This window comes from Poecilia reticulata, chromosome 7, assembly GCF_904066995.2.
Source record: "Poecilia reticulata chromosome 7, P_reticulata-male-v2, whole genome shotgun sequence".
NCBI classification, from domain to species: Eukaryota; Metazoa; Chordata; class Actinopteri; order Cyprinodontiformes; family Poeciliidae; genus Poecilia; species Poecilia reticulata.
In genome coordinates, this window is record NC_088836.1 from 3,661,041 (window position 1) to 3,681,161 (window position 20,121).

Below are 20,121 nucleotides of genomic sequence, written 5' to 3' on the forward strand. Positions count from 1 at the left end.
GAATTTCATTTATGCTAAATGTTTTGCATGTTTAGCTTAAAATCTCTTTTCTGTGTGTAGCTGTGATGAAAATGTCAATCAGTAACTGTGTTCATGTTGTTTCTTTGCTTTTGAGTTGATTTTCCTGAAATTTTATTTTACATTTTACAACATTCCATTTTGTTTTTATTCCCTCTCAGCTGCATCTGATTTGGTATTTTTAATCAACTTTGCAGGTTAGCTCAATTACAGAAAAACATAAGTATTGATTACATGTGAATAAATCTATAGCTAAGAGGGGATGAATTGGAGGAAGATGCTTTTATCTGGGAGAATTTGCCACAAGGTGGTGCTCTCGTCCTGAGCTTCAATAAAGGACGCAACCGTCAAATTCCCTCTATTTAAAGACAGAAAGGTTCAAATCTATATGTGGATGACAATTTAAAAGACTATGTGTATAACTACCATCATAAGAAAAATGAGATGGTGAAAGTCACATAATCTCTATTTTTCTATTTCTATACTTTTCTATATAGTTGCATTTGAAGTCCATGTATCATTTTTATTCTTGTTCATTTTTGAATGAATGCAGATGGAAATAAAGCAGACTTGTTTAAAAAATAAATGAGCAAAGTGTTAAAAAACCTTCACCATTTTCTCTGTTTTAAATGTTTCACACCATCAAATAAATGCTTATGTTAAACAAACACAAAAAGCCATTTTCAAATGATGATTTCATTTATTAGTGGAAAAACTCATTAAATGATTAAGCTTAATAAGAAAGACCCTGGAACAAAATGGCCTCCAGTTCCAAGGTAAAAACGACTGCTGGCCAAAAACAAACACATCCTGATGATCTACAAAACTTTTAGGAATGTTTTTTGTGGATTCACGAGACAAAATTTTAGAAGGTTTCTGCATCGTTGTTCTGCTTTTTGAGCTCACCATCTCAATAAACCAAAATGAAGGTTTTGGAATAGCCCAAAGTCTGGAGACAAAATTGGTCATTACATGAGCTCTGATGGACTTTCTCGGTTTTCCTGGAGAAGTCTCAGTTTATCCTAAATGACTGTTAAAATGTGTGTGCAGATACTGGAGCTGGATGTGATGGATGTTCGTATTGTGGAGGAGCGGAGCTCCACTGATCCCTTAGAGAGCAGCTCCAGCTCACACCACTCCTGCAGCGCTCACACTCAGAGGAAGCACTTCCTGTTCTTCACCGACGACAAGATCTACTGTGTGCTCATGGAAATCTGCCGAACATTAGGTACTATTATACGACAAAGTAATATAAAAAAAATATCTAATATGAGAATAAAGTAATCAAATTACAAGAATAAAGTCATAATACTACAACAGTAAAGTCGTGTAAAAATAATGTCGAAATAATTTGAGAATAAAGCCATATTATATTACGATTTTATTCTTGTATTACTACGACTTTATTAGCAGTTCTACTGAGTGTTGATCAATTTAATCGATCAACAGCCAGATGTAATCAGTTTTGATCACTAATATGAAACCAGGAGGCAGGGTTGTGGTCAAGACCACCTAACCCGAGACCAAGACAAGACCAAGACCAGAGTGTATCGAGACCGAGACAAGACCAAGACTTTTAGGGTCCGATTCCAAGTCGAGACCAAGACCGAGGGAAGTCAAGACCGAGTCAAGACCAAGACCAGCGGCCCGTGCTACATGATACAATAAAATGTGAAATATGATCAAAATTACTTCTCAAATTGATCTGAAAGATCTATATTCCCATCAAAACACCTAGATATTGAATACTTAATACCAATTGAATACTTTTACCAATATTAAAGACAGAACAAACTCTTTCTTCTGCTTTGCTTTCATCTCTGTGCTACGATCCACGGTGGTCTTGTGCCATCCCTAAAAAGATAACGCCCTGGGTCTTTGTCCATGTTGCTAATGTCAGAAACCACCACTGTCTGCACCATTGAACATAGCAATTGAGGCAAAGCCCTGACGCTCAACTATGAACACTGACCAAGGAGCAACAAGCAAGAAGTAACCAAGCACAAGACGCTGATTGTGACTATTGTCGCCCTCTCTCTGGCTACACGAAGCCAGGCAGTCTGACACCATGGCACATATTACAGCTGCCACTTAGAAAGAAAACAATCAGAAAGCAATGTGCATGCTCTGTGTGCTCTTTCGTTCTTGTGTTTTATTTATTTGTTAATTAAAAAATATCAATGTACATAATTAAATAAAATAATGATAGCTAATGCATTGTATGCAGAGGATTACATAAAAATTAGATAAACTCCACAGTAACTTCTGGTTCCTTCGTGTAATTTTTCTTTCTGTTTGATGAAGAGAAAACGTTAAAATAAATGAAAAACCCTGAACAAAAGCCACAAAGATGCACTTTGCAACAATTTACCACAGTTCTGACATCTTTTAGCTATTCTTCATCTACTTTTTATTTTCCAGGTTACTACGGCAACATCTACCTTCTCACCGACCACCTATTGGATTTGTATCGTCAATCCTGTGCGTACAGGAAGCAGGCTGCAATGGTCCTAAACGAGCTGGTGGGCGGTGCCGCCGGCGTCTCGGTGGCAGCGCCAGCCAGCTGTTTGGACAGTGGGGACTGCCCGGCTCCCTCTGCCTCCAAGGAAGACCTGAAAGCAGCGGTGGTGTCTATCATGGAGGAATACATCAGCCTGAGCAACTGGCATCTGAAGACTGTGAGCGAGGAGTCGGACACAGACCGTCAGGACCAGCAGGTGAGGCTTCCAGCAAAAAAAATTGATAATAATATCATCTGTTTCTAAATTCTGTTATTTACGCAGTTAGTTAGTTAGTTTCTTATTCAGCTACAAAAAAAGGAAAGAAAGAAGGACGGACTGAACTAAAGTTTTCAGAGTATTTTTCAGCACTTCGCTTACAATAATTACTGACCAGAAGAACTTCAAGCTGAATGTGTTTATCGATGGTTCTGGAGAAAGCAGCATCAGCATCATTCTTCGTCACAGGCCAACTTGTCATTGTTTTCAGCTGCTGAGTCCTTTCAGTCTCCAGTCCATCTCCTGCTGTGACATCATCAGGAACACTTCAAATCCTCTTCATCAAGCAGTTCCTTCTTCATCCGCCTGCCCTTTGACCTCACCGCCTACATCCACCATCCACCAGCTGAAGGGCAACATCTGGCAGCTGTGCGTCCAGCTGGAGGGCGTGGCCTGCTTCGCCCAGGCGCTGCAGCACGACTTCCGCCCGCTGCTGATGACGGCGCTCTACCAGCTTCTGGAGAAGGCCAGCGATGAGTCGCTGCTGGTTAGCCAGGTGGCGCTGGGTGCCATGACAACAGTTTGCGCAGCCTGTGGTTACGCCTCCCTGAATGAGATGATCAGAGACAACTCAGACTACCTGCTCAACGACGTCTCAGTGAACCTGCAGAGGCTTGGTCAACACCCACAGGTACAGATTCAGAGGAGTACAATTATCAAGCATCAGTTCAGCCATTTTTAACATTGTGACGCCATTTTCCCTTCCGACTGACCAGGCTCCGCGGGTATTAACGGTGATGCTGGCTCACTCTGACTGCAGCCTGTTGCCTCTGGTCAGTGACATCATACAGGATGTGCTGATGGCTCTGGATCTCAGCTATGACCAGTCAGCTACTCTGTTTGGCTCTGTGCTGCACGCGCTCATGAAGGCACTGGGTAAGGAGATACTAGATCATTACATCATACTCTTCTGTATTGCTAGGTTTTATTAAGAACTTCACAATTCAATTCACTTTCAATTCACGATTCCTTTCAACATTGCTTTAAATACTTCAGTATGGTTTCAGTAATGAGAAGTATGCAGAGTTTTCATTTAAGGCTTTTTGTTCAATATTGGAAATACTGTAAACAAATGATTAAATTCCTTTTTTAAATTGTGCCTAAAATACAATAACATGTTCATTTAGTGAACACTTGATCATTTGTAGCAAAGGATGCAGCTAAAACATACTTCCAGGCTCAAACCTCCACTTACAGTGTATGATTGATCTATTGGCTGTTTTTTGGTTTAACTATTTAATAAATGTGTTGCAAAATGTCCTTAATAGGAGGTTGTTTTGAACCAGGTGAAGCTAGGACTGCAGCTTGACGAGTTGTGGATAGAACATATTTAGAAAAAAAGTTTTATTTTATTTTTTTAATCTTAAATGAAAATTCTCATATTTTATGTACAGTTTTAGCTTAATTATTGCTCTGACTGTGTTCTTTTTTAAAAATTACCATTTTTAGAGGCTCTATAGTTACTGATTATTCTATTATTAAATTAGTTGTAGGTTATTTCAGTAAACGATTCATCACAATTAATCCAATTCATTTACATATGACTTGTTTATTTGATGCAAACCCACTGCAGTCCATATTTTACCTATCGCTGCTGTTTTGTGCCATGCAGACCATTTCTTAGTTGTCATTTTGTGAATAAATCTTCTGTTGTTGAATTAATAGTAATGTCATTTTTCCTCTTTTAGCCAGCTGGTTCCCTCCGTCATGCTGTAGGACCAGTAAGCCTCCCAGTTCTAGGATTTCTGCTGAACTGGAAGATTTTGACATCTGCCAGTTCCTGCTGGATTACCAAAAGCAGAAGGAGTTGGCAGAGGGCATTGGGATTGAAGCGGATGAGATGGAGGATCTTGGTAATATTTAGGCATTACCAAGTACAAACTGACATTGTTAAGGTTCTATTCATAAAACGTTACAGCAGGCCAGAGCTTTGAGTTTGACATGTGGTTTATATAAATTAATTTAGGTTAAAGAGGCAGGAATCAACCAGGAAGCTAATTACAGCTAAAGCTAACTGTCCTTCCAGAGGTGCCGCCTCCTGCAGAGTGTGAGGAAGCTTATGATGGACCCGATGTGAAGGCACAACTCCCACCACACCTCAGTATCGCTAAAGATGTCATGGAGCGCTGCATCCACCTGCTGTCTGACCCCAGCCTCAGACTCCGGCTCAAGGTGACGGGCTAGCTGTAGAAGAAAAGTCCAATCCTCCAGAGCATTTATCAGTTTCCTTCGACTTAACATATAATTAGGAAAAAGTAGGTCTCAAATGAAGGTAGAGATCACTCTCTGTACTAAGTGCTACCATGGTGAGTAGACCAACTGGACATGTCCAGATGGAGGTATTAATCCAGTATTACAGCTAAATCTAGGGCTGGACGATATGGCTGACAAATGCATCACAATGGAAACTTTTCATATGGTCAATATAGATAATTATTTATACGTTTTAAATATCTGAAGTACTGGTAATGTGACCTTTCCTGTTTTATCCACAGTTTATACAGTTTTTTTTATTTTTAAGCAGTTATGAGGCTGAGTGGCGAAACATGAAACTACTCAGCAGGATGTTGCTAGGCAACCAAAGTACAAGTGAGTTAGCTGATGCTACCAACCTAGCGTATCTAGCTGTGAGAGGCCTTTGCTCTGCCTACATCCCCCAGAATGCCATGTGGTTCTGGATCTGAGGTCAGTGAAATTATTGAACATTCCTCATTTTGAAAATGTTTTTTAAAAGTTCTAAATTCATGTATCTATAATTTTGAACTTAACACCCTCACAAAACTTTTGAACTTAACACCCTCACAAAAACATAAGTTGGCCTTAAATACGTTAATTTTGTCACTAGCAGCCTAGGTGAATTCTTCTACAAAAGCAATGTTTGGTACTAAGCAGGTGAGGCAGAAGAGAGCCACATGCAGGATGAGAAGCACAAAAGCTGCTCCCAAGAGCCACCAACATACCCCAAACATTTCACAGTTTTTCCAATGCTTGATTGTAATATAGCAGAATCCTTCCTTTATATTTTCTTTATATTTGTAGTTTTGCAATCTTAAATTTTATTACATTTATTTTATTAAAGTTTAAAAAAGGTCTTAGTCTTAAATTCGACTTCCTGAAATCTGCAGATACGTGTTTATTGCCCAACTCTAGCTGAAACTCGGCAGACTTTGATGAACACTCTTATAGGACGAAATCAAAATAAGATGTCAGATTTGAGTTTAATTATTGCTCTGAAAATACCACTTCTTGGTCTCTTAAAGCTCGTATTCAGGGATAAACCATACCTATGCATGGTCATAATATTTCTGACTGTTGTTTACTGTCCTCCTTCAAAAGGTTCTGGATGTGCTGGAGCTGTGTGTGCACGTGCTGAGTGAGAGGGAAGACGAGTTGCTGCCCATGGCTCATCGCTGCTGGCCGGCTCTACTTCAGAGACTCACGGCTGATGACCCGTTAGCAGTCCTCAGAGCCTTCAGGGTTGGTTTACAACTTAGCTCTACTCCGAGTTATGGTTGTCTGACAAGCTTTTTAAACATTGGAACAAAATGAGGTCAAAAGCATATCAGAAGAGAAATCTCAACGCAAGTTTTACACATAACAAGGACTGTAGACAAAATGTGGATCATTTTGGGTAAAATTGCTCTAAATTCGGGTTTTAAATTCAGCATAGAAAATGAAAGCCTTAAAATTTCTAAATTTAATAAAATTAATATAAATGGACCTTAAATGTTAATGACAGGCTGTTGTTGTGGAAGAACTATTGTATATTCTATATTCTATGCAGTTCACTTTTCTAAAAAGTAAAAGGTATGAGTCAGGTGGACGTCTTCATTATGATCTATGACTCAAGGTGGTTACGGCTACTGCTAACTAGCTGCTAGTAAACCCTTAGCTTTTTTGTGTCTATCGTTGGTAAGTGTAGATTTATCACCAGCTGGCCGGTCGGCATTCGTCTTTGCCTCTGTCTCACTTCTATTGCAGTCTGTACAATGCTATTTGCGTTCGCCGCTAAAAGCTTGGCACCACTACATAAAATATGCAATTTTCTTCTGTACATTTCTGTCCTGGTACAGGTCTTATAGTTCATCCATCAGGTTGTTATAAAGTCTTATATTTGAGTTGGTTGAATCTGCAGAAACCCTGAAGCTTTGTGGTTACCCTTAATAACTTAGCATGTTTTTAGCGGTAACACCTGTTTTCACATAGACTTTGCTGTTATTTTTTTATTCATTTTTAAATTGATTTGAACTTGACGATTTCTCCACAATTAGGTGCTGTGTACGCTGGGTGAAACCTGTGGTGACTTCCTGCGAAAGAGGGTTTCTAAGGAGGTGCTTCCCAAGCTGAGCTCCTCACTGGTGCGACAGGCTCCGGTCAGCGCCAAAGCCGGCCCGGTCTACACACACAATCTGGCCTACAAGCTGCAGCTGGCTGTGCTGCAGGGCCTGGGCTCGCTGTGTCAGAGACTGGATCTGGGTAAGAGAAGCCAGACACACCTGCAAAGGTAGCACATGTCTTTACATTTGACCTCTTTAGACCTGAATGGTTTTGTTTTGTTTGTTTAAGACCTTCAAATAATTGCCTGATTGTGAAATTAAAAATGTGAGATATTTATGAAGACTGATGAAAAACTCCTCAGATCTGGGTGTTTTAATCAACTTGAATCAGTATAAATATCATTACATGTTTTATGAGGCTATTTTCCTTATTTGTTTATTAATTAAATAAGATTTAGCACATTATTGTGCTGAGCCTGGGGACTCTGGGTTGGGCTCTCCAGTCTCTGGGGACGAGGTCGCCGAGGTGGTCAAAAAGCTCCTCGGTGGCAGGGCCAGGGGGTGGATGAGATCCGCCCGGAGTTCCTTAAGGCTCTGGATGTTGTAGGGTTGTGTTGGCTCACGCGACTCTGCATGGACATCGGGGGCAGTTCCCCTGGATTGGCAGACTGGGGTGGTGGTCCCCCTGTTCAAAAAGGGGCACCGGAGGGTGTGCTCCAATTACAGGGGGGTCACACTCTTAAGCCTCCCTGGTAAGGTCTATTCGGGGGTCCTGGAGAGGAGGGTCCGTCGGATAGTCGAACCTCGGATTCAGGAAGAGCAGCGTGGTTTTCGTCCTGGTCGTGGAACACTGGACCAGCTCTACACCCTCAGCAGGGTCCTGGAGGGTTCATGGGAGTTCGCCCAACCAGTCTACATGTGTTTTGTGGACTTGGAGAAGGCGTTCGACCGTGTCCCTCGGGAGGCCTTGTGGGGGGTTCTGAAGCTGCTGTCCCCGCGACCCGACCCCAGATAAGCGGAAGAAAATGGATGGATGTGTAGTTGTATTCTTGTACCACCAGGTGGCAGTGTTGTATATCACTGGCAATTACAGCCTAACTTGTGCTTCTTTCTGTTTCTGTGCTAATATTTATTACATACGTCTATGATTTAGTTTTTTCCTGGGTAGAAATGTGTTCATATAATCAGGACCGCTAGTGTTGGGAAGAAGGTCGGTACTTTCGATCAGAGTCAGCATCCCCTCCGATTTCTAGATTGGTACACTGTTTTATTTAAAAAAATGTAATTATAAATTCAATTTGCTCTCATGCATAAACCATAATGGAAAATCATCAGTGAAAAAGCCTGGAGGCAGTGGAAGCGTTTGGGTTCAGCATATTTTAAAGATGACTTTGGAGATTCAAAGCCCAGCCAGCTGAGCCAACAGGAAGCCAGCGAGTCCTCAGCTGCTCACGCAGTAACGCCCGCTCGCAAGCTCCATTACACAGCAGTACAGCAAGCAAGCTAAATGTGCAATCAGCAAACCAGGAAGTAGGACTATTTGACTTCTACGTCTGGTGATGCGTTTATCCTCTTTACTGAATGTAAGCCCAACTTTGAGCATATAAACTCAAAATATGTAGTAAAAGTTGCCAATTTTGTAAGTAGCAGCTGAATTTTCATTTATTCATAATTACCAGCTTTAGAAAACATTTTAAAGGTACAGTATGTTGCAACAGTATTCATAAGTCTCGAAGTTTTCTACATTTTGTCACATTACAAACACATATTTTATTGTCAGATAGTTTTTTCAAAGTTGTGCATACTGGTATGTCTTTAAAAAGTTTGAATATTATGAAAAAATTAAGCATGTTATGTCCCTCATTTCAGAAAGTTAGATTAATTAGATTCATTACATATAGTGAGACATTTGTCTGTTACTACCCAATAGTAAGTCCCGCCTACGCCTCACAATTCTTTGGACTCACTACAGTTCACTACAGTTCTCTGTCCAACAGGTCTGGAAAATCCCCAGAACTCGGGTCTTACCCTAGAGATAGTTTGTGGAGAATTATCTGTTTAAACTGGGGTCGGAAAGGACTCGTCTAGCTCTGACTACCTTCGATCCAGAAGTTATGACCCTTTACAGTTTGAGGAGCAATCGGCTGAGTAGCCCTCACAGCTGTATAACCCCTACAACCACTCCTGTTAACGGTAGCTCCTCTCCTAAAATAACGGCACTTGTTAACGGCTAGATTAAGTTTAGTGACTTAGATTTAAGTCCCAGGGTCATTATTTTAACACTCACCAGAGGAAAACACAAAGCCACCCTGTCTGTAGGATCATGTATGTTAACTTTACTACATTTAGGAGAACCAACAATAATTAAGACTGACACAATTAAACTCACTGTTCACAATTCTCATTAGAATTTTAGAATACAATTTTATTAAGCAAGCTTTAGCAGGGGCATATGACAACAGGTTAAATTCCCAAAGGTTATAAAAGAGGCAAAAATATAATGAAATCTACTAGGATCAATCACACATCCTATCCTTGTTCTTATCCCTAACCTGTATCACTAAATTCACTTAGCGAGGCTTTGGGGGAAGCTGGTCAGCTCATACCCGATGGTTCTTGGTCTCGGCAGCTGTAATCTTTAGATGTCCTTGGTCAGAGTCTTTGTCCAGCCGGAGCAAAGTCCTCTTTACTGAAGAGAAGCGGAGCAAAACCGTGCGTTGTCCTTATAACGTGCAGAATCTTTGTCTTCAAATGACCTCCGTCTCTTTTCCAAGTCGGCTGCAACTGGGTTGAGAGCGTTGGGTAGAGGCAGAGGAGTTGGTCGGATCTGGAACCAGGGTCGGTGGCGGGTGGAACTCGTCCCTTCTAGGCGGCGTGAAGTCCTGGAGCTTTCCCCGGTCCCGGGGTGTAGTCCTCTGCTGGTCTTTAGCCTGCTTCCTCTGGTGGCTCCTCTTCTGCGCCGCGGACGTAGAACCCCGTTTCTCTCCTGAGCTCCACATTTTAAACCCTCTCAACGTAGGGCAGTCTTCGGGGCAGGGCTGCGTCACTTTAGAACCTGCACACCATGTCTTGCTGTCCGTGGAAAGTCCTTCCTTCCCCAACTGCCCCAACTCCCTCGTGACACATTCCTTGGTTACCGGTGACCATCCGTTTCTGATTATGCTGCACCCATCGCCCCCGCTCAGGAATGTTGTACTTTGCCGTATGTTTCTTCCTCACTCATCATCCTTAAGCTTTAATATAATGATTATTATACAACAATCAAGTTGTTCAAACCTCAATTCCCATAATACATTATAACAGTCAGCTGATTAAAAGTACAGAACATATATTTGATTATACATTACAGGCATTCCTTCATTGGCATGTGTATTATTATTTTAAACCATAATCATCATTAAATCATTATACAAGGTTTACTGTTATTTCTCAGGCTTTTATTCCGTTTTCTGCGTGTACCTGGACAGATCTCACATGCTTATACCAGGTTTTATGACACATTTCAAGCATTTATTTCTTGTAAATTTGATGATTATGGCTTACAGATAATGAAAACTCAAAATTCAATGTCTCAGAAAACTTGGATATTTGATAAGATCAATTAAAAAATATATATTTTAAAAATACATTTCAGGCTGCTGAAAAGTATGTTAATTTCTGTGCACCATTTACTTACATGAATTAGTGCAGAGGTTCCCAAACTGTGGGGAACCTCAGTTTGGGAACCAAACCTCAGTTTGGCTTCCCGCCCCCCCTAGGGGGGCGGGAAGCCGTCTGGATGAAAAAAAAAAAAAACATGAACGCTGTATACGCTGGGTTTTTACCTTAGAATGGCCAACTCTCTGTTATTCCTCTGTCAATTTGATACAGTGTGGGCTTTCACAATTCCCATATCTGTGTCCTCTGTCACTTTTATCATTAGTTAACTGTTTAATCTGTTGTTAACATGTGGTATCCTGTTTTTCCGAGTCGCCTTTAAACGCAACATGAACGCTACGACGCTTGGTTTACACCTGTGCGGCAGTGAAGGAGACCTGCTGCTGCTGTGCAGAGCTGCACATGTGTTAGAATCATGGCAGCAAACCAGCAAAACGCAAAGAACTTTTCACAGTTTTTTCCCAAAACTAACAGGCTGAGTAGAATAACCAGACAGCTATTTGTAATCCATAGGGGAGGGGCAGAAAATGTTTGGAAACCACTGGGGGGGCCCAGGACAAAAAGTTTGTGAACCACTGAATTAGTGCATCAGAGCGCCGTGTTCCGGATGCGATCACTTTGTGGTTCAGCTGAGGTGTCAGGGTCTCCCCCACAAAACTTGCTAAGCCCGGTGGTCGAGGCGGTCCACCGTGTCTTTGTATTAAAATATGTTAAGTTGACAGGAAATGTAAAATTATTACTAATTATATGTTACGGGAAAACGCCAGTGAAATGCCATCTAAACCCACAACTAGTCTTAAAAACAACACATTTTAACACATTTTAAAATTCAATTAAAATGAATATCAATTATTTGCACTTCTGTTTAATCCAAATCAAGTCAGCGGCTCCATAAGGACCCCCAGGCTTCAGAGGCTCTGTAGTGTTTTCAATGTAGCTGTTGGTGACTCCAAGTTAAACCACAAATGAAGACCCTGGAGTTTAGTTGCAGCTTGTTTAATTGTCTTCATGAACATGTGGTGAAAACTGAAATGACAAAAAATACGCTCTATCTCAACATGACATATATACCCAAATTAAGTGGTTCAAGTTTGCTAAAATAACATTACAGGAAATAAACAATAACATCCAACTAAACATTATAAGCTGCCATATGATGTAACTTACAGCATTCCTGCAGGACACTTCAGAGAGGATGGCATCTGATAACATTTCCATGCTGCCTCTTGCATGTGAACCTTTGTTTTCGAAGCAAAACCGGAAGTACGTAACCGGAATTAGAATTTACCGATAATGTATTTTTTTTACACAAACTTATATAAAGCATAAATTGTTTGTCTAAACAACTTGCAATCATTTTTAATTACACCAAAATACTTTTAGAATTATTTATTTAACCTTATGAACTTACTTATTTATAGAAATGCCTTATGGACAAGTTTTTAGCCTGTTAGCCTGGTTAGCCTGTATGGATGCCACGAGGAATGACGGTTCCAGCAACAATAAAAACTCAAACCCAAAACAAAGAGGACAAACTAACAAAAATAAAGGAGGGAAAGACACAGACCCCGACACTCTACACGCTGTTTACTGAGAAAAACACGTTTGATGTGTATTACTAGTCATTTTTGGTCCTGCAGCTTAAATGTGGTTTAAAAACTTTTTAAACCACATTTTACGTTACTTTTCACTGTAACTTTGCCGACCCCCCCCAAAATTGGTCTTAAGAAATTTTCCTGTTTATGATCCCCCACAATCATGAGATGGAATCTACACCCTTGGCTGAATCTGCATGATGAGGTTAGCGTTGGTTCATTAACCACTAACGTTCCGGTCAACCGGGACCACATGCATAAACTCTTCAGGGAAGACCGAACTGCACGCTGGGCAGCGTGTTGAGATGTAAATGCCGCATATAATTGTTCGTTCACAAAGATAAATCATTCTCACCGCTCGCTCAACGCACCTCTGAATTTGCTACAAGTTATTCCTGTGGTTCACAACCAGAGCTAACACGGCGGGTTTTAAACTCCTACCTCCTACCAAAGAGACATAATTCCTCACAGTAAGTCGATGTAAATATCCATACAGGTTAGCTTGTATGAATATTTACATTGATTTGATCCAGTTTGAGTGAACGGAGTGGCGCGCGATCCCATTGAGGCAAAGTGAGGTAAAGCAGCGGCAGCACGCGAGGCATGTGCAGAGGCTCCAGCTGTGTTATTTTCCCACGCGCTGCCGGCTTTAAATGCATAAACTATAAACCTATCTACTTTAAACCTATCCTTTAGGAATAAACCTGTTCCGCTAGTGAAATGCTCAGAGCAACAGAGACGCTTGCAATCCGGCTTAAAAAAAAAAAAAATAATTAAGCGTTTTGTTTTTTGTTTTTTTCCCTTAAAACCTAGACAAGCAACACTTAGCCTGGCGGTGGGGCTAGTAAAGCATGGCGGGCCGCCAGGCTTACAATACACTGGGGGAAATCCTGGGTGTGGTGGAAACCCAGATTGCTTTGGTTGCTGCCTGCAGGTCAGCTGCCTTGTTGGGTCTGGTGCTTCTTGTCTTTCTGTTGACAGCAGCCCAGAGATTTTCAACTGGGTCAAGGTCAGAGAGTTTGGTAGTTTGCTGGCCAATCAAGAACAGCAACACCATGGTCATTGGACCAGCTTGTGGTATCTTTGGCAGTGTGGACAATCGTCTCCAGTCTTAGCTGATTAAGTTTGAGATTCTGAAATATTACACATTTTCTGAAACACTGAACTTTAGATTTCTATAACCTGTAAGCCACATTCATCAAAATTCAAAGAAATTAGTTGCATAAAACATTTTCAGTCACAATCATGCAGAACTTCTTCATATAAATCCCTGGAAATTTTGTGGTTGTGTCTTTGTGCAATGTGGAAATGTTTAAAGGGACAGGCTACGTTTTAAAGACTGCAGATTTTCGACTGTTTAGAGAGAATGGAGGTTTGAAGTTGAGAGTGGATTTTCCGGCCTCTTCCGCTTTACAGCGGAAAGGTGAAACGGGTGATGATGATATTAGGAGTGTCGCACCCGCTGTCTGAAACCCATCACTGACAGATGAGGAGTTAGCAGCCTGTGACACAGCGTGTCACAGAGTGTCAGCGTTGTCCGGTCAGCCAGTATTAGATTTAACAGTAATGAGGTCTGCAGTGGAAATCAAATTTGTTTTTTTTAAATTGTAGATTTTTCCCTCTGATTTTTGTTCTGAACAAATGAAGTGTTTTCTAATATAGCCTCATTTTTTCCCTTTTGCCTCATAACATTGTCTTACGAGCCTTTTCTGAACTGTATTCCACTGATCCCAAAACATCCTCTGCCATTCAGCTTCTTTGAATCACAAATTTCTCCTAGAACCAATAAGATGGTACATCAATATGAAAAATATGCACCACCTTGCCCTGTCTTTGTTCTGATAGGCTGCTGTTTGAAGCCTATGCTAGCTACTAGGTCCTGTTTAGCTTTGAAACAGGACTTTTTTAGTTTGGAGATGAAACATCCCAACAGCAGTGAAGCAGAGCTGGTTGTCGAAGGCAATATTTGCTTTCATTTCAAATTTTATATGTTTTGATATGGTTAGCACGTCTGCAAACAAAATGTGTCACTTTGACCATGCGGGCCACTGCTTAGGTCTGTGTGTTAACTGTTTTGAAAATGAGGAGTTGGCAGCTGCATGAAAGCAATCAAAACAGGAATATGGAGAAAATAGAGAAGAAAGGAGAGAAAAACAAAACAAATGGAAAATGTTCACTGGAAGGAAAACATTATATGGATGTAAACCGTTAAACAAACTGAAATTGTTAAATGGACAGATGGATGAACTCATATTTATTGACATTGGCTTCATTAATATTAATCCATTAAGTGGGTCCACCAGTTGCCCCAAATTCTGACCCAGAAATCCAATATGGTTGCCTCACGTGTAAAATGTGAGGCTACTTGACAGACATAAACCAGTCATACATAGTGTTAAATATCATTAATAGTTGATGAACATTGTTACTGTATTGCAGAAACTACCTTTACCTTTACCTTTATTGTAGGGTTAAAGGTCAAGTCAAGTTGATTTGTACTACAACACATTTCAGCCACAAAGGCAGTGTCAGGGTCTGTTTGTCCTCCCCTTTTCCTAGTTTCTTAGTTTGTTTTCCTTTAGTTAGTTTTTATTTCCACCTGTCCCTGGAACCACCACTTCTCAAGACATCCAGCAGATGTCACCCATGCTCCACCCCTGAGAAGTGTCCTGGTTCAACCCGGACACACACCTGCAGCTGGTTTAGAGGGCGTGGACCTGCGATATAAGCAGCAGCTACACTCCGTCTCACCGCCTGAGTGTTTGCCTACCACGGTAACCAGCGTTCCAGAAAGAGGCCTTCTGTGATTACTCTCGTCTAACCCTTGTTGTCTCCCTCGCCAGATTCTCCCGCCGTCTTCTAGTTGTTTCCCGGAAACCAGCTGCCCCCGCATTCGTGTAAGTCTGTCTCCCCGCTGTGGATCACCTCCCTCCTGTGTGATTTCCCGACGCTGCCGGTGTTCCCGGTCAGACGCCACTCCCTGTGTGTGTGTGCGTGATCTCCCCTCGTCGATCCCTCCCCGGGATTTCCCCTTCGGGACGCTACGGGCCAGGAGGCCCACGCCCGAACTTCCCGGAGGACCGCCTGGACGGATCAGGCTCCAGGCCGTGCCCGACATCAGAGCTAAGCATCGCTCGTCAACGGACACTCGGCTCGCGCTCCGCTTCGCCCCTAATACCTCCACGCCAAGTAAGCTCACCTCAGTCATTTCCTGGAGAAACTCCGCTGAGTTCTCGCTAACCCTGCTTTTCCCGTTGGCAGTAGAAGAACCGGTCCGCCGATTCGGCTTCGCCACCAGCTCCCTGATCCTTCAATAAACATTATTGTTTCTGACTCGCTCTGTCTGACTGTGTTCTTGCATGTGGGTTCGCAACCTTAAAACCGACATGACAGAACACTCAGGCCAGTTCGGAACCTCAGCAGACGCTATCAGACGGGCGCTGTCCGAACAACACGCGCTAGTCCAGTCACATGACTCCGCATTACGGGAGTTAGCTAGTCGTCAAGCCGAGACTAACGATAAACTAACAGAATTAACCACTTTCCTACGGAATTCAGTTCAGCAGGCTCCCAGCTCTCAACCTTCCCCGACAGTGGCTCCGGATCCACCAGCCCGCTCCATGTTTTCGGACGTCCGACCCTCAGCGCCAGAGAAATTTTCAGGTGACGTCCGGAAGGTCAAGGGGTTTATTCTCCAATGCAATATCATCTTTAATCATTCACCGCAGAGTTTTTTGCATGACAGTGCTAAGATTTCCTACGTGTTATCCCTGTTGACGGGCCGAGCCCTAGAGTGGGCCGAAGCCCGGTTTTCTTCAGCCTCTAACTATGGGTGTACCTTCCCCGAGTTTTTGAAGGAGTTACAGCAGGTGTTTTGTCAAGAGGCTGAGAAGACTTCAGCCTCCCGTGAACTACACGGATTGAAGCAAGGCCAGAAGACTGTGTCAGACTTTGCCATCGATTTTAGAATCTTGGCCGCTGCTTCAGGCTGGAACCCTGCTGCGCTTAAAAGCGCATTCTTTCATGGGTTAAAGGAGCAGATAAAGGACCAACTGGCTACTCTAGATGAACCAGAGTCTCTGGATGAATTTATTAACTTGGCCATAAGATTAGACAACCGGATTCGGTCAAGGATGAGTGAGCGATCCCGCCGCACCGCCCTTCCGCGCTCCGCACAGGTCAGTAACCAGTCGACTGTCCAACCTCCACCCACCTTTCCCTCATCTACAGGACCAGAACCCATGCAACTGGGACACGCTAAGCTAACCCCAGAGGAGCGGCAGAGGAGGATGCGCTCCCGGCTTTGCCTTTACTGTGGTGAACCCAATCATGTAATCGCTAACTGTCCAATACGTTTAAACCCGCAGGTCCGGCAGTAAGGACGGGGAGACTGCCGGAGACTACAGCAGTAAGATCTCGCTTCATCATCCCTGTCTCCATAATCATTAACGAACCATATTCTTTATCAGCCCTCATTGACTCAGGGTGTGAACAGAACCTCATTAATTCAGACATCGTCGAGCAACTGTCTATTGAAATCGAGCCGCTTCCAGTTCCTCTCCGGGTATCAGCCCTCGACGGAGGGAACCTGCCACAGATCACCCATCAAACCAAGCCAGTGCGTCTACTCACTTCAGGTAATCACACAGAAGAGATTACTTTCCTCGTGTTTCCTGCCGCCAGTGCCTCCATCATCCTTGGTTTCGACTGGTTATACAAGCACAACCCGCACATAGACTGGGCCGAGACCAAGATTGAGTCGTGGTCCACAAAGTGTCACAGTACCTGCCTTCATTCCGCCTTTCCAGTCGTCACTACGCCTACAGAGCCAGCTGAGATCGACCCATCTGACTTCTCCTCCATTCCCCGTGAGTACCATGATCTAGCTCCTGTTTTCAGTAAGGACAAAGCCCTGTCTCTGCCACCCCACAGACCGTATGACTGTGCCATCGATCTACTGCCTGGCGCCCCATTACCCAACAGTAAGCTATATAACATTTCTAGAGCAGAAAGGCAAACCATGGAGGAGTACATAAACAAGTCTCTAGCTGCAGGGATTATCCGCACCTCATCCTCTCCCCTCGGAGCAGGGTTCTTCTTCGTGGGGAAAAAGGATGGCTCTCTCCGGCCCTGTATTGACTACCGTGGACTCAACCAGATCACCATCAAGAATAAGTACCCGTTGCCATTATTATCCTCAGCCTTTGAGCCCGTCCAAGAAGCAACCATATTCACAAAACTAGATCTCAGGAACGCTTACCACCTCCTTCGCATAAGGGAGGGTGATGAGTGGAAGACGGCGTTTAAAACCCCCATGGGCCACTATGAATATTTGGTCATGCCGTTTGGGTTGTCTAACGCACCTGCTTTCTTCCAGGCCCTGGTGAACGACGTCCTGAGGGATCTCATCAATGTCTTTGTGTTCATCTACCTGGATGATATCCTGATATATTCCAAATCCCTCGCGGAGCACAAACAACATGTCCGTCTGGTTCTCCAACGCCTTCTGGAGAATAAGCTGTATGTAAAAGCGGAAAAGTGTGAGTTCCACCGCCCTTCAGTAACCTTCCTAGGGTACATCCTCGAAAGGGGACAGGTTAGAGCATCCGAGGACAAGATCAAGGCAGTACTCGACTGGCCTAAACCCGAAAACCGCAAACAACTACAGCGCTTTTTGGGGTTTGCAAACTTCTACAGGAGGTTCATACGCAATTACAGTCAGACTGCTTCACCCCTCACCGCTCTCACTTCCAGCAAGAGAGAATACGTCTGGACCCCTCAAGCGGAGGCCGCCTTCGAGGAGCTCAAGTCCCGGTTTGCACACGCTCCCATTCTGGTCCAGCCTGACCCCAAGAAGCAATTCATTCTGGAAGTTGACGCCTCCGACACCGGGGTCGGCGCGGTTCTTTCCCAGATGTCTACCCACGACCATAAGCTCCATCCATGCGCCTTCTTTTCCCGTAGACTCTCACCAGCTGAGAGGAATTATGACGTGGGCGACAGAGAGCTTCTCGCGATTAAACTCGCCTTGGAGGAGTGGCGCCACTGGCTGGAGGGCGCCGAACACCCCGTACTGGTCTGGACCGATCACAAGAACCTGACATACTTACAAGCAGCCAAGAAATCCAATCCCCGCCAGTCTCGTTGGTCTCTGTTCTTTTCTCGATTTAACCTATCTATCAGGTTCAAGGAATGTTAAACCCGATGCTCTATCTCGAGTCTATTCCCCAGATGACGCTGAGGTGGTCCCAGCTCCCATCCTGCCTCCCAGTTGCACCGTGGGAATGGTCACCTGGGAGATCGAAGACATCGTCCATCAAGCTCAGCAAACAGAACCAGCCCCAGAGTCCTGCCCACCGGGTAAGGTGTATGTTCCGTCCTCTGTCCGATCCCGTTTTCTCCAGTGGATACACAATTCTAAGTTCTCAGGTCACCCCGGCGTTAGCCGCACGATTGGGCTAATAAACAGACGGTTTTGGTGGGCCTCCGTACACAAGGATGTCAAGGAGTTTGTTTCAGCCTGCCCAATCTGTGCCCGGAACAAGTCATCCAATCAACCCCCCGCAGGACTCCTACAACCACTACCCATACCTAAGCGCCCTTGGTCCCACGTGGCCATAGATTTCGTTACCGGACTCCCAACCAGTAAAGGTATGACCACCATCCTCACCATCGTCGACCGTTTCTCCAAGGCATGTCACCTTGTTCCCCTACGTAAGCTGCCCACGGCTGCCCAGACTGCCCTGTTATTAATTAAACATGTCTTTAAACTACATGGCATCCCGCAGGAAATCCTCTCGGATCGCGGCCCCCAGTTCATATCACAGGTCTGGCGTCAGTTCTGCTCGGCTCTGGGGGCTAAGGTATCCCTCACTTCTGGCTACCATCCACAAACCAATGGCCAGACAGAACGTATGAACCAAGAGCTAGAGACGACTCTGCGATGCCTGACCTCCACGAACCCCAACGATTGGGCCCAATACCTCCCATGGGTCGAGTATGCACATAACAGCCACATTTCTGCAGCCACAGGTCTCTCTCCGTTTGAAGTGGTCCTGGGTTACCAACCACCACTCCTCCCCTCTGACGAGGAGAACCTCTCGATCACGTCGGTACAACACCACATCCGACGAAGCCATAAGATTTGGAAGGACACCATCACTGCCCTCAACAACACCTCCGCTACCAATAAACGCCTGGCTGACCGTCGTAGAACCCCTGCACCTGCTTATATAGTGGGACAAAAGGTATGGTTGTCCACACACAACATTCCCCTCAAGTCTATGTCTAGAAAGTTGTCTCCAAGGTTCATTGGCCCCTTTGAAGTGCTGGCAGTCATTAGCCCCTCGGCTGTACGCCTCCGCCTTCCCCCGTCTCTGCGTGTCCACCCAACCTTCCACGTTTCCCAAATTAAGCCAGTGCTCTCCAGTGAACTTTGCCCTCCGGCCGAACCCCCTCCACCCGCCCGGGTCATCGATGGCCATCCGGCCTTCTCCGTCCGCCGGATTGTCGCCACTCGGCGACGAGGTCGGGGTCACCAGTTCCTTGTCGACTGGGAGGGTTATGGTCCTGAGGAACGTTCCTGGGTTCCGGGATCATTCATTTTAGACCCCTCCCTTATTAGAGACTTTAGGGACTCCCAGACCCCGTCCTCTGTTCGGCCGCCAGGTGGCGTCCGTTGAGGGGGGGGTACTGTCAGGGTCTGTTTGTCCTCCCCTTTTCCTAGTTTCTTAGTTTGTTTTCCTTTAGTTAGTTTTTATTTCCACCTGTCCCTGGAACCACCACTTCTCAAGACAT

At 44.1% G+C, this 20,121-nt stretch overlaps 1 protein-coding gene across 2 annotated transcripts in view; it reads left to right on the forward strand.

Moving 5' to 3' along the window:
- Positions 1-20,121, forward strand: part of tti1 (TELO2 interacting protein 1) — a 37,534-nt gene that overhangs the window by 4,266 nt on the left and 13,147 nt on the right. The window contains exons 5-12 of one of the 2 annotated variants that reach the window (XM_008413140.3): positions 1,069-1,246; positions 2,440-2,735; positions 3,007-3,426; positions 3,512-3,671; positions 4,484-4,648; positions 4,822-4,967; positions 6,132-6,272; positions 7,067-7,271. In XM_008413140.3, coding sequence (XP_008411362.1) covers positions 1,069-1,246; positions 2,440-2,735; positions 3,007-3,426; positions 3,512-3,671; positions 4,484-4,648; positions 4,822-4,967; positions 6,132-6,272; positions 7,067-7,271 — 1,711 coding nt within the window. Of the gene's footprint in view, positions 1-1,068; positions 1,247-2,439; positions 2,736-3,006; positions 3,427-3,511; positions 3,672-4,483; positions 4,649-4,821; positions 4,968-5,319; positions 6,273-7,066; positions 7,272-20,121 lie in introns of those variants that run through there. The other variant, XM_008413142.3, reaches the window with a different exon arrangement.